At 38.7% G+C, this 14,408-nt stretch overlaps 1 protein-coding gene across 1 annotated transcript; it reads right to left on the bottom strand.

Moving 5' to 3' along the window:
* Positions 1–1,730: 1,730 nt before the first annotated feature.
* On the bottom strand, positions 1,731–10,907 carry LOC135968415 (uncharacterized). Its single transcript, XM_065535108.1, has 3 exons — positions 10,822–10,907; positions 8,265–8,433; positions 1,731–4,005 (listed from the first exon to the last, which is right to left on the bottom strand). Exons 1-3 carry the CDS (start codon positions 10,905–10,907, stop codon positions 2,854–2,856), a joined length of 1,407 nt encoding a protein of 468 aa, XP_065391180.1. The 3' UTR covers positions 1,731–2,853.
* Between the last annotated feature and the right edge of the window lie 3,501 nt (positions 10,908–14,408).

The raw sequence follows: 14,408 nt of genomic DNA, 5'->3' as shown, positions 1-14,408 counted from the left end.
GACAGCCCGGCACCACGCCCTGGGCCTGGTTGAAGATCAACCCCTGACGTAACTGGTTATGTTAGCTATAGATTCCAGACATTGTATAGAAAAGCATTGTGAAAATGCCTGTCCTCTTCTGTTCTGATTACGGGTGCATGCAGCACCCAGTCATGTACCCCCTGCTTGCTCAATGGATCATGACCCTCTCATGCAGATCCCCTTAGAGTTGTAAGCCCTTAAAAGAGACAGGAATTGCTCACTCGCAGGGAGCTCCGTTTTTGGAGACGTGAGTCTTGCCAAAGCTCCTGGCTGAATACAGCCCTTCCTTCTTTAACTCGGTGTCTGAGGGGTTTTGTCTGCAGGTTGTCCTGCTACAGTACCACCTAATATTGAGTTTCAATTTTAATCATTATGCTTAACACCATTTCACGCAATGCTTGTTTTTATTCCTAACCTAACATTTTGGCTTTTAATTTTTTAATGTCATAGAAATACATAGGAATTTTAAAACTACTTCTTTTTACCCTTAGATAGTAGGTAGAACTTGATTTTTGGTTTAAAGTACTTATCACTAAGCCTAACGCACTTTGGTAAATGGATTCTAACAATGGTATTCTTCTCATGACTTAAAAGAGCCAGACACCAATTTTACTTTTGAAATATGTTACATTTTTTATATTAAAATCTAGAATGGGTCAGGCGTGGTGGCTAACACCTGTAATCCCAATACTTTGCAAGGCCGATGGGGGTGGATCATGAAGTCAGGAGTTTGAGACCAGCCTGACCAACATGGTGAAACCCCGTCTCTACTAAAAATACAAAGAAACTAGCTGGGTGTGGTGGCATGCACCTGTAGTTTCAGCTACTTGGGAGGCTGAGGCAGGAGAATCACCTGAACCCAGGAGGTAGAGGTTGCCATGAGCTGAGATTGTGCCACTGCACAACAGCCTGGGCAAAAAAAGAGAGCAAGAATGAGCCTATTATTATATAGAATATTTGTGGTCCTCATGTACATTATAATCCATTGAGTTGTCTAGTTTCTGAAAGTTTCAGGAAGAGTAATATAAGAATGCTTATTTTGGTTAAATAATTTGTCTTCTCAGTTAATAAAATGAAATAGATTGAAATTACTGATCAGTCACTTAAAATGTTGGTTTCATAAAAAAACCTATTAACATTTATCTTACAAACCTATGAATTTTATTCAAATCTACACATAGTGCTAATCTTAAAAGATCTGTATGATTAGGATTATAGAAAGTCTTTTCTCCATTTACATGTAGAAGCTAAATAACTGCTTTCCAGGAAGCCCAAAGCGGCAAATGTGATACACAATTATAGGCTATTAAATAGTAGTACTATCATCTAAATGAATCTTTTAGGTATCTGCATGTTCAAGTTGTTTAACATATAATTTAGAAACTATAAATTTTTATCAACTAAATGATAAGCTAAAAATATAAAGTTATCAATTTCTTTTTCTCAGTTTTGAAATGCTATCATTATTCATAGTTCACAGTATACTAAATTTCAGATGCCGTGGCTGTTGAAACTAGAAAAGTCATGGTTGACTCTGCTTTACTTGCAGAGTCAGACTTGAATAAGTCTTCTTATTTTATACAAACATAGCAGCACAAGGAAGATAATCAATGTTCTATCCCGGCCCGCGGGATAGTCAGAGCAGGCCCTGGAGGAGGGGGTGGGAATTTGGGGAACAAGAGACACGAGAAATGGAGACAAGACAGTGCTCTGATCAAGTCTCGTTTAATGGCGGTAATGCACTGCCTTATATACACTTGGAAGGGAAGGGGTTGGGCTAAGGCGGAAATGATCTCATTGCCGAGGGCGTGGCCAGGTTAGTTTCGGTTTCTCCGGTCGGACGTCATGTTGCGCTTGCACTATTAAGTAACAATTTTCCCGGGCGCGGGAAAAGTGAGTGAAGAAGAAGCAGGAAGAGCGCCATCTTTAACGAGGTATTAGTACAGGGGAAAAAAGGCAAAGATAGGGAGAAGGTGTGGGGTGGAAATGAATATAGCTCAGGCGTTTAATCCTTAATTATTATTCACTATGGCCGGGGCGTGCAGCTCCGGACAGGTCCCCCTTTTTATATTTTTATGATAAGAAAACCCCTCGGGAACTGCGCCTGTCTTAGGTTGGGTCAACTCACCCCCACCTTCTAGGCCCGTCATGGGATAAGGCAGCAGCAAGGGCGGCCCTCCTGTCTTAGGCTCCGATGGAGATAGTGTCCTCTTACCCATCATTGACTGTCCAGTTCAGCACACAGGGGAGGTGGTCTTATTAAGGTAAATAAGACTCACCATTTTCAGTCATCTCAAGGCGATGATAATGAACCTGTATAGGTTTGGCCTGGAAGGCCTCGATTTGTTGTCTGACAAATGCCATAAGCTGATTAAGGATTATAGGCCTGAGAGTGAGGAAGAGTAGAAGAGTGAGTAAAGGACCAAGAAATGGCAGGAGATAGGGGAGAAGTCCATCGAGCCCAGTCCATAGTGGATTGGCGGCCAGGCCTTTTCTGCGCTTTTCCAGTTCTTCTTGCAAAGTTTTTATCTTATCTCTGACGATTCCGGATTTGTTGGCGTAAAAACAGCACTTTTCCTGTAAAGCCAAACATATCCCTCCCTGTTCTGCCGTTAACAAATCTAGACCTCTTCTATTTTGGAGAACTACTTCAGCTAACGAGTCTACTTGGTCTTGTAAATCTTGTATAGTACTGGATAAGGTCTGTACATCTGAAATTAATTGATTGGATAATTTAGTATATTGGGTTAGTGAGACTCCTAGGCCTGTGGCTCCTGTAGTAAAAGCAGTGGTGATTCCTAGTCCAGCCAACAAGGGAATAAATTGTATGGCTCATTTCGGTCTATAAATAAAATGTTCAATAGCAGGGATGGGGATAGGTTCATCTCCAGGGATGATATCAATGTCGGGGAGAAGAGTGGCCAGAACACAAAGCCCTGTCCAATTTGTAGGTAGATACGTATATGCCATGTTGTTTCCGCAAACGAAAACCGAGCCATTTATAGCACACAAAGGGTTGGTGGCATTGATTATGGAAGTACAGTTGCCAAACACAACATAGCCTAAATCAATTTCTTTAGTGTTATTATATGATGGTGAAAAGAGGCAAGGGGAATTAGAAAACATCATCGGTTGAACTAAGAGGGGGGTGGTAATAGGACAGGAATTATTTACTAAGGATTCATTTGAGTAATTGACATAGGGCAATGAAAGGTTAGGTATGGCTAGAGGAATAGGGGGGCCCATTTTAAGACAAAGCCAACAATCGTGGGCCAGGCTTGTATTGGACATTTGAAGTAAATTGTAAGTAGCATTGAGGATATCAAAGGTTTGGGCATCGAGCCTAAAATTATCTCTAAGCTCAGGCAGGGCTAAAGGGTGATATTGAAGTTCAGGATATGAAGCTTTATGAATTTCTTCTAATTTTTTCTGGACGGTTTTAATTCTGGTAATATCGAATGGGCCTCCTCCATCAGAAATGTGAATGGGGGCGGTAGTGCTCCAGCAAACAGGCTTTCCTTTTTGGCCGTTACAAGGAGATTGTACAAGTTTATTGGTGGATCCTAATACTTGCACGTCATTGGTACCTCCAGTTTGTGTTTTTAGTAACGTGGCCGTATAATATGTTCTATTGCCTGATTTGCATTGTTGATAGGAGGTATAACAGGAACTATGTACAGAAGATTGGAAAGAGCTACAGGGGCATTCTTGGAGTGGCCCGCTAGGTGAGGTGTCCCTTGGGGTAGACTTACATTTCCATAACTGGTTTGGCATTAGGTAAGCTGTCTTGCCCGTGCAGGTCACCTGGGTGATTCTATCTGACGGAGGTTCAGATATTTGTCCCCCTCTGCAGTCACAAGGCTGGCCGTATTGTTTTCGTAATAATTCTCTTGCCTTACGAGGGTCACCAAAACCTGCATAGACTGTCACTATGTTATATAGAGCGATTATTCTCCAAAGGAATTTCATGTTACGCTTCATTTTCTGAAAAACAAGAAGGAAAGAACTTCTCAGGGAGATTTATCTTCCCTGGACTGACAATGGTTATGATTTATTTGTCTTACCAATCTTTCAGGCAGCCATCTGGCTGCATCATTTTTTTGTGAGAAGATGCATACTGAGCCTCTTCCCCAAATTAAAACTGGATCGGGGCCATGCCATGAACTATCAAGTGGATCTTTCCATTTTACCATTGCAAACTGTTTTTGAGATTCAGGATGCCAGAAACGGTCGGCAGCCGATTTTCCATGACTGTCCAAATTTAAAAAATTAAGGATAAACAGGGCATGATTGAGTATGTTTCTGGGGGTACCCTTCACGGGGTACCAGCTCCCCCCTTTTAATTTTGTGATAATAGTTTTTAATGACAGATGAGCTCTTTCTACTATACCTTGTCCTTGGGGATTATAGGGAATGCCTGTGTTATGTTTAATTTGTAAGGTATTACGAAATTGTAAGAAGGTTTTGGCTATATAACCGGGGCCATTATCTGTTTTGATTTGTTTGGGTATTCCTAAAATAGAAAAGCAGTGTAATAAATGAGCTATGACATGTTTGGTGGCCTCTCCTGTTTGGAGAGTTGCACTGATGAATCCACTATAGGTGTCTATGCATACATGGATATATTTTAGTTGACCAAATTCTAAGTGGTGAGTAACGTCCATTTGCCAAATTTCGTTGGGGATGAGTCCTCGGGGGTTAACTCCTAGATGGGGAACAGGTAAATATGTTATGCAGTTGGTGCATTGTTTAACTATTTGTCGAGCTTGTTCTCTGGTAAGTTTAAACATAAGTCTTAAGGTTTGGGCGTTTAAATGATGTAAGGCATGCGCTTTTTGCGCTTGTTGCAAATTGTCTGTAGTGACTGTGGCTATGGTTTTTGTTGCCGTGTCGGCTGTTGCGTTACCTTGTGTTAAAGGTCCCGGTAATCCTGAATGTGCTCTAATATGCCCAAGAAAAAAGGGAGTAGTCCTTTTTTGGATAAGTTGTTGACATTGTAAAAATAGGTTAGCTGTGTCTGAAATATGTTTAATTTGAGACACGGTCTCTAAGAGGGGTATTGAATGAGCCAGGTAGGCGCTGTCTGTATAAATGTTAAGTGGCTGACAAGGAAAAGCTGAAAGTGCTGCAATTATAGCTTGCAATTCGACCAGCTGAGCTGATGTATAAGTGGTCTGGAACTTAACGACTACATTATTGTAAGTGTAAGCGGCAAGTCCTGTGGAAGATCCATCAGTGAAAATTAGTAATGCGTCATTGAGAGGTTCTTTACTGGTAATATGGGGAAATACAAACGCATGAAGTTTGCAAAATTGAATGAGTTTGTTAGGTGGGTAATGGTTGTCAATCGCGCCAGTGTAAGAAGAGCAAACAATTGGCCAGGCTTCCATATTCTGTAACAGCCAATGGATGCGTGATTGAGTGTAGGGCTGTATAATGGTAGAGGGTTCTATTCCAAAGTATTTTCTACTGTTTTCTCTTCCCAAGATAATTAGATCAGCTATGGCATCATAATAAGGCAACAAAACCTTTTTAGGGGAGGAGGGCAGGTGTACCCACATAATGGGATTGTTCTGCCAAAATAGGCCAGTAGGGGTTATTGTTGTGTTAAAAATAAGGAATATTAATGGCTGAGAATAATCAATACCGGTAACAAATTGTGTTGCAATGGCATGTTCTACCTGCTGGAGTGTTATTAATGCTTCTTTAGTAATGGACCTGGGGGATTTTGGATTAGAGTCTCCTTTTAATATATCGAAAAGAGGTTTTAACTCTCCTGTGGTGAGCTTTAAGTACGGTCGAAGCCAATTTATGTCTCCCAGTAATTTTTGGAAATCATTTAAGGATTTTAAGTGATCACGACGTATGACAGCCTTTTGATTAATGATTTTGGGTCCATTAATCTGGAAACCAAGATAAGTGTATGGATCTTGTAATTGTACCTTTTCTGGGGCTATTTGTAGTCCGGCTGCTGTTAACTCTTGTTTGAGTTGGGCGAAGCACTGTAAGACTTGTTCGCCAATTTCTCCTGCTATTAAAATATCATCCATATAATGTATAATATACATTTGTGCCCATGTTTTTCTGACTGGCTCTATAGCGGCAGCTACATATTTTTGACACAAGGTAGGACTATTGGCCATACCTTGAGGTAAGACTTTCCATTGATAGCGCTTCATTGGTTGTTTAAAATTTGTAGATGGAAGACTAAAGGCAAATCTTTTCTGGTCAGCAGGGTGAAGGGGAATTGTAAAAAAGCAATCTTTAAGGTCAATAATGATTTTAAAATATTTTTGAGGAATCGCAACCAGTGAAGGCAATCCTGGTTGTAAGGCACCCATAAGGATCATAGTGATATTTACTGCTCTTAAATCTTGTAAGAGTCTCCATTTACCAGACTTCTTTTAATAACAAAAATAGGTGTATTCCAAGGGGAATTACTTTCCTCAATGTGTCCTGCTGCTAGTTGTTCCTGCACTAACTGTTGGGCAGCACTTAGTTTATCATTGAGTAAAGGCCACTGATCAACCCAAACGGGCTCATCTGACTTCCAAGTAATGGGGTCAGCGCACCTTTGGGGTGCAGGTTGTCAGTGGCCTGAGCTAAAAATTTCCAAACCCCTTTTTATCAAGTTGTCCTGAAACCAGTATAGGCTGTGGGATACCGTTCTCTCCTCTTCCAAGACCTTTACCAGGGGTGTATCCTTGAGTTAACATTTGTGCAGTAACTATATCATTTGGACTACACATTATAATTTTCATTTGAGAGAGCAGATCTCGCCCCCAAAGGTTAACAGGTAGGTAAGGGATGACAAATGGCTTAATGAGGCCTGAATTTTTTTCTTTATCTGTCCATGTTAGGTATTTAGAACTTTGTTTAGGATTACTGCTTTGTCCAATTCCTCTCAAGTGAGTTAAAGTTTCTGTAGTAGACCAATGAGAGGGCCAATCTTCCTGTTTAATGATAGTTACATCAGCCCCTGTGTCTATTAGTCCAGTGAATGCCTTCTCGTCTAACCATAAGGTTAGAGAGGGTTTTTGATTTGTAATTGGTTGCACCCAATATATATCTGATGATCTGAAACCTTTTATATTTCTATTAGAGTATTGGATATTATTATCTGTTTTAACCAAAGGTAGCAGGAGTAACTGAGCTATTCTAACTCCTTGAGGGACAGTAATAATACTATCAATAGCTCTGGCCATAATTTTAATTTCTCCTTCATAATCATTATCGATAACTCCAGGGAGGACTTGTAAGCCTCTCATGGTGACACTACTTCTTCCTAAAAGTAGCCCAAAAGTGTTAGGTGGTAAGGGTCCATATATTCCGGTATTTAAGGTTTGCGGTCCCATTTCAGGTGTTAGTATTGTGTGGGAGGTGGAACTGAGGTCCAATCCTGCACTTCCTGGGGTTGCTCTACTAAGTTTTGAAATGGATTGCTGTTGCTGGCTGGAACAAAGCTGACTGCCCCATATGCTTGTTTCGGGGCCTGAGGCTGGCCCCTCATCCCGTTTCCCTGCCTGGGGGGTAAAGGATTTCCTTGACTGTCAGTTTTAGATTTACATTCGTTTGCCCAGTGCCTTCCTCTTTTACACCTTGGGCAAAGGCCTGGGATTTTTGCTTCTGGACTCTTATTTTGGTTTTCAATCTTTTGCAAAGTGTCCCCTTTTACCGCATCTAAAACATCCCCCTTTATCTTTACCTTTGTTAAGGAGGAAATCTCTTACTGTTTGGCCGCTAAAAGCGGCGGCCATTGCTAGGCCTTGTTGATATGAGGGCCCAATATCTGAACAAAGGCGAATGTATCCTGTTAAATCTGTTTTCTTTCGATAAGGTCTGATTGCCGCTTGGCAGGCGGGATTAGCATTTTCATAAGCTAACTGTTTAACATAATCTACACCCGTTTCTGCATTTCCAAAGATTCTACCTGCCGTGGTCATAAGTCTATGCACAAAGTCTGAAAATGGCTCATCGGGTCCTTGTTTAACCGCTGTGAGCGAGGCCCCTGGATCTCCTTTAACGGGAAGTTTTCTCCAGGCTTTTGTAGCAGCAGCCTGGATTTGTGAGAACAGTCCAGGGTCATATTGCATTTGGGCCTGAGTGTCTTTTACAAAATCAAAAAATTTAAACAAATAATTACCTTTAACCTTTACTCCTCGTATCTTTAAAGCCTCTTTTAATTGTCCTACATATATTTGATGTTGGCTTAATTCTTGTCCCATTTCGGACGCGTCACTTACCTTCGATCCTGACGTGGCAGGTTCCCGCGGTGATCGGAAGAGTTTGACTCCTTTTGTCTTCGTTAGCGGTCGACCGTCCTTTGGCGTCCTCTTCCTCACGGAGTCCCTCGTTTCCGGGTCCCTGTTCGTGCGCCACGTATCCCGGCCCGCGGGATAGTCAGAGCAGGCCCTGGAGGAGGGGGTGGGAATTTGGGGAACAAGAGACACGAGAAATGGAGACAAGACAGTGCTCTGATCAAGTCTTGTTTAATGGCGGTAATGCACTGCCTTATATACACTTGGAAGGGAAGGGGTTGGGCTAAGGCGGAAATGATCTCATTGCCGAGGGCGTGGCCAGGTTAGTTTCGGTTTCTCCGGTCGGACGTCATGTTGCGCTTGCACTATTAAGTAACAATTTTCCCGGGCGCGGGAAAAGTGAGTGAAGAAGAAGCAGGAAGAGCGCCATCTTTAACGAGGTATTAGTACAGGGGAAAAAAGGCAAAGATAGGGAGAAGGTGTGGGGTGGAAATGAATATAGCTCAGGCGTTTAATCCTCAATTATTATTTGCTATGGCCGGGGCGTGCAGCTCCGGACAGTGTTCCACATTTATTGTAAACACAGCAGAACCTTTCTAGGGAGAATATATGTGTGAGCATATTAGCTAGAAATTCATGGCATCTTTTGCTGAAGTACAGACTTCTATATAGCAAATAAAGACAAATAAAAATTTAACACTGTGACAGAATCAAAAAAGTATCCTAAAAATTCCTTCTGACCCATTATTATTATTTTGATTTTACCAGAATGACCGATGAAATGGTTGCAGCAGTGTGTTCTTAATCCACACTCTCTGTTTCATCATTCTTGGGGTTTGGCCGTAAGACTTTTATGCTTAAGAAAAATGTTTTATTTTCCTTATTCAGTAATTTAACATGATTTTCATAGCCTCACATTTTAAAAAAACGATTCATTCTAAAAATAAGTGATTAAACCACATACCACTTTTCCCCAAAAAGAGTAGAGTAACGATACATTCTTGTCTACACTTAATATACACAAAAATAGAGATAGTCATTTATTTCAGCTGCACACTTGGGAATAAAACACTTCTTGGGCTATAGGCAAAGAGCTTTCAGAGAGGATAGCTTACAAAACGTGGTATAAAAACATTTACCCCATGCCTTAAGAGGTAAATACTTCTGTCTTACACTGCTAATTCCAACCATGAACTTGGAACTAAAGAAACATAATATTATATTACAAAACATCTTATTTCTGTTTTAGATCCAGGGAGTACACATGCAGATTTGTAGCATAGGTATACTGCATGGTGTTGAGGTTTGGCTACTTAATAATCCCATTGCCCAAGTAGTGTACATCACACCAGAAAGTAGTTTTTTGATGCTTGTCTCCCTTTCTTCTTCCATCCTGTTAGAATTCTCAGTGTTTATTGATTTTATCTGTGTTTCCACGTGCATCCAATGTTCACCTTCCACATCTAAGTGAGAACATGTGGTATTTGTTTTACTGATCTGTGTTAATTTGCTTAGATTAATGGCCATCTGCTGCATTCATGTTGCTGCAAAGGACATTACTTCATTTCTGTGGCTGCATGGTATTGCAGGGTGTATAAGTACCTCATTTTTCGTATCCAATCTAAGGTTTATAGGTACCTGGTTTAATTCTATGTCTTTGCTATTGTGAATCATGCTAGAATAAACATGTGGGTGCAGGTGTCTTTTTGGCAAAGAAAATTTATTCTTTTTGGGAATAATGGCACTGATGGGTCAAATGGCAATTCTATTTATAGTTCTTTGAGAAATCTCCAAACTACTTTCCACAGTGGTTAAATTTTATTGCATTCCCACCAACAATCTATAAAGATAGGCATTTCTCCACATCTTCAAATCTGTTATTTTCTGGTTTTTAATAACAGCTATTCTAACTGGTGTGAAATGGTATCACATTTTCATTTTGATTTACGTCTCTAAGATGATAAGGAGTGTTGAACATTTTGGGCATGTTTACTGGAAACACTTACGTCTTCCTTTGAGAAGCATCTATTCATATCATTTGTTTTTAAATTAATTTTTCAATAAATTCTATATATTATTTGTTGTATGCAGTTTGCAAGTATTTTACTTCATATTGTATGGTGTCTGTTTACTTTGTTGAGTTACTTCTGCTGTGCCGAAGATCTTTAGTTTAATTCGATGCCATTTTTTATTTTTTATTTTAGTTTTTTGAGATGGAGTCTTGCTCTGTTGCCCAGCCTGGAGGGCAGTGGTGCAATCTCAGCTCACCACAATCTCTGTCTCCCCGGTTCAAGTGATTCTCCTGCATCAGCCTCCCAAGTAGGTGGGATTACAGGTACAAGACACCATGCCTGGCTAATTTTTTATATTTTCAGTAGAGAGGATTTCACCATGTGAGCCAGGCTGGTCTTGAACACCTGACCTCAGGTGATCCACCCACCTTGGCCTCCCAAAGTGCTAGGATTACAAGTATGAGCCACTGTGCACAGCCTTTTGATTTTTATTTGCACTCACTTTTAAGGCTTTATTCATAAATTTTTACCAGAGGCCAGTGTCTAAAAGAGTATTTTCTACGTGTTCTTCTAGAATTTTTGTAGCTCCAAGCCTCACATATAAGTCTTTATCCATCTTGAGTTATAATTTGTATATGGGAAGAAACAAGGGTCCACTTTTTTTCTGCATGACTAACTAGTTTTCCCAGTAGTACAATTTATTGAATAGGAGTTATTTCTCCTTTATATCTGTTGACTTTGTCAAAAATAAGTTGATTGTAAAAGTGTAGCTGTTTTTCAGGGTCTCTCTTCTTTTCCATTGGTCTATATGTATATTTTTGTACTAGAAACATGTTATACTGTTACAGTAGCTTTTAGTACAGTTTAAAGTCCAGTAGTGGGAGGCCTTCAGGCTTTCTTTTTTTTTTTTAAATGTATAAAGTTGCCTTGGCTATTTGAGTTTTCCTATTCTTCCCTATGAATTTTACTTGCTTTATCACCCAGACTGGAGTGCAGTAGCACAATCTCAGCTCACTGCAACCTACTCCTCCCAGGCTCAAGCATTTCCCCTTCTCAGTCTCCCAAATACCTGGGACTACAGGCATGCACCACCACACCCGGTTAATTTTTGTATTTTTGGTAGAGACAGGGTTTCACCATCTTGGCCAGCCTGGTATTGAACTCTTGACCTCAGGTGATCTGCCCACTTTGGCCTCCCAAAGTGTTGGGAATACAGGCAAGAGCCATCACACCCAGCCTAGAACTTTCAGAACTATGTTTAATAGAACTATTTAGAGTGGAAATTCTTGTCTTATGTTTATTTTTATGGACAATACATCCAGATTTTGCTTGTTCAGTATGATGTGGCTAGAAGATTTGTGATGGATGGCTTTTATTATTTTGAGGTATGTTTCATCAATGTCTAGTTTGTTGAGAATATTTTCATGAATCAATATTAAATTTTCTTGAATGTTTTTTCTGCATCTATTGTGTCAATCATTTAATTTTTGGCTTATCTTTACGTGGTGAAGAAAACTTAATGACTTGCATGCGAAAAAACATCCTTACATGGAATGAAGCTCACATGCTTGTGGCAAAATAACTTTTGGATTTACTTATAAACTCAGTTTACTATTATTTCATGAATAATATTTTTCAACATTTATAAAAATACTGGCTTGTAGTTTTCTTTTTTGTTGTGTCTTCACTATATTTTGCTATCAAGATGATACTGATTTTATATAACATTAGGGTGGAATCCCATCTCGATATTTTGGAATACATTCAGTAGGTTTAGTACCAACTCATCATTGTATATATGGTAACATTTGGCTACAATTTTATATCACACAGGGCTTTTTATGACTGATAGTTTTTTTATTATTCAATGTCATTATATATTTTATACATTTTTGCTCTGGTCAAGGCTTCTTTTTTTTTTATTGGTTCAATGTTAGAAAGTTGTGCATAGTTAAAACTTTATCAGTTTTCTCTAAATTTTTCAGTTGCATACGTAGAGATGTTCATAGTAGTTTTTGAAAATTTTTGAATTTATGTAGAATTCATTGTGATTTTACATTTTTAAAATTAAATAGATGCAGAATAAATGCTTGACAAAATTCAACATTTCCTCATGATAAATCTCTGAAAAATTTAGGTATAGGAAAAAGGCACCTCAAGTCAATAAATGTCACATATAACAAAATATGCAGAGCTAATAACATACTAAACAGGGAAATGTAAGATTTTACTCTAAGATCTAAAACAAGTCAACCATGTGCCATTTCTTCAGTCTTACTAAACGTGTCCAAGAATATGTTTGAAGAATATAATCGAAAGCACCCAGTTGAGAAGAAAAAGTTAAATTATTCCTGTATAATATTTTATCTCTATACATAATCATAAGAAAAGCTTAAGAGTTTACTAAAACCTATTAGAATGAATAAACAAATTTATTAAACTTGCAGAATACAAAAGCAAGATCCAAAAGTCAGAATTTCTATGTACTGTCTCAAAATGAATTTAAAAACAATTCCATCTACAATAACTATAACTATACTTTGGAATAAATTTAACCCAAAATTTGAAACACCTTACATCATACTGTAAAGAACATTAAAGAAATTAATACATGAATAAAAAAATTACTTATTCATGAATTGGCAGTAATACTGTTAAATATTTGTATTAGAGAAAATCATCTACAGATACAATGCAATCTCAATGAAAATATCAGTGACATAATATTTTTAAAAATACATCTACAATTTATGTAGTACCCAAAGGACCCTGAATAGCCAACAAAAAAAAAAAAAAAAAAAAAAAAAAGGAAAGATACCACGCTACCTGACTGACTTTAAAACATACTATAGTATGTTTTAAAGCTATAGTAACAAAAACAGTATTGTACCTGAATAAAAACAGACACATAGGGCAATGGAGCAGGAAAAAAATAAGACCAGAAATATATCCATTTACTTACGGCTAAGTGATTTTAAATAACGGTGACTATTTCTTAGAGACAGGACAGTATCTTCAATAAATGGCATGGAGAAAATGTTATAGCCACAGGTAGAGTAATAAAATGAGACTATCGTCTCACACCATATATGAAAACCAACTCATAAAACTCATAATAAATTATTATTATTAATACTTGAGACAGAGTCTCACTCTGTCATCCAGGCTGGAGTGCAGTGGCACGATCTCAGCTCACTCCAAACTCTGCCTCCCAGGTTCATGTGATTCTCCTGCCTCAGCCTCCTGAGTAGCTGGGATTACAGGTGGATGCCACCATGCCTGGTTAATTTTTGTATTTTTGGTAGAGATGGGGTTTCATCATGTTGGCAAGGCTGGTCTCGAGCTCCTGACCTAAGGTAATCTGCCTGCCTTGGCCTCCCAGAGTGCTGGGATTACAGTCATGAGCCACCGTGCCTGGCCACTCAAAGTAAATTACTTAAATGTAAGGCCTGAAAACTGGAAACTAGTACAAAAAATAGAGTAAAAGCCCCATAATATTGGTTGGGCAGTGACTTTTAAAATTTAACCTCAAAATCCCAGGGAAGAAAAGGAAAAACAAATGAGTCAGATTACTAAAAATTAAAATGCTGTTGCACAGAACCTGACACAATCAACAAGTCCACTAAAAATTGGAACAAAATATTTGTAAATCGTACGTGTCAAGGGGTTAATATCAAAAATACACAAGAAACTTAAATGACTGCACAACAAACAACAAATAACTATTACAAATGAGCAAGAGGCATAAATATTTTTCAAGAAAGTACATACATATGACCAGCAGATACATTAAGAAATTATCAATGTCAATTATTATTATGGAAATGAAAACCTTGGCCTCCCAAGGTGCTGGAATTACAGGTGTGAGCCACTGTGCCTGGCCTTACATAGACTTAATTTTGGATTAAATTTTTTTCTATTTATTGCATCTGCAAAAATATATTTTAGTATAAACTCTCTGGAGTTTTCTAAGCTGTAGTTTTTGAAAAAAAAATGTTTTTTCCAAATCTATTTCATTTGGAGAGTTTTTCATTAATACAAATTCTCTGTCTAATGTTGAACAAAGTTTGAGCAATGGCTTCAGGGTTTGCCTCTAGTATAAAATGAGTACAATAAG

This window comes from Macaca fascicularis, chromosome 19, assembly GCF_037993035.2.
Source record: "Macaca fascicularis isolate 582-1 chromosome 19, T2T-MFA8v1.1".
Taxonomy (NCBI): domain Eukaryota; kingdom Metazoa; phylum Chordata; class Mammalia; order Primates; family Cercopithecidae; genus Macaca; species Macaca fascicularis.
The sequence above is the reverse complement of the archived record's forward strand: the minus strand, read 5'-3'. Positions and strand labels throughout refer to the sequence as shown.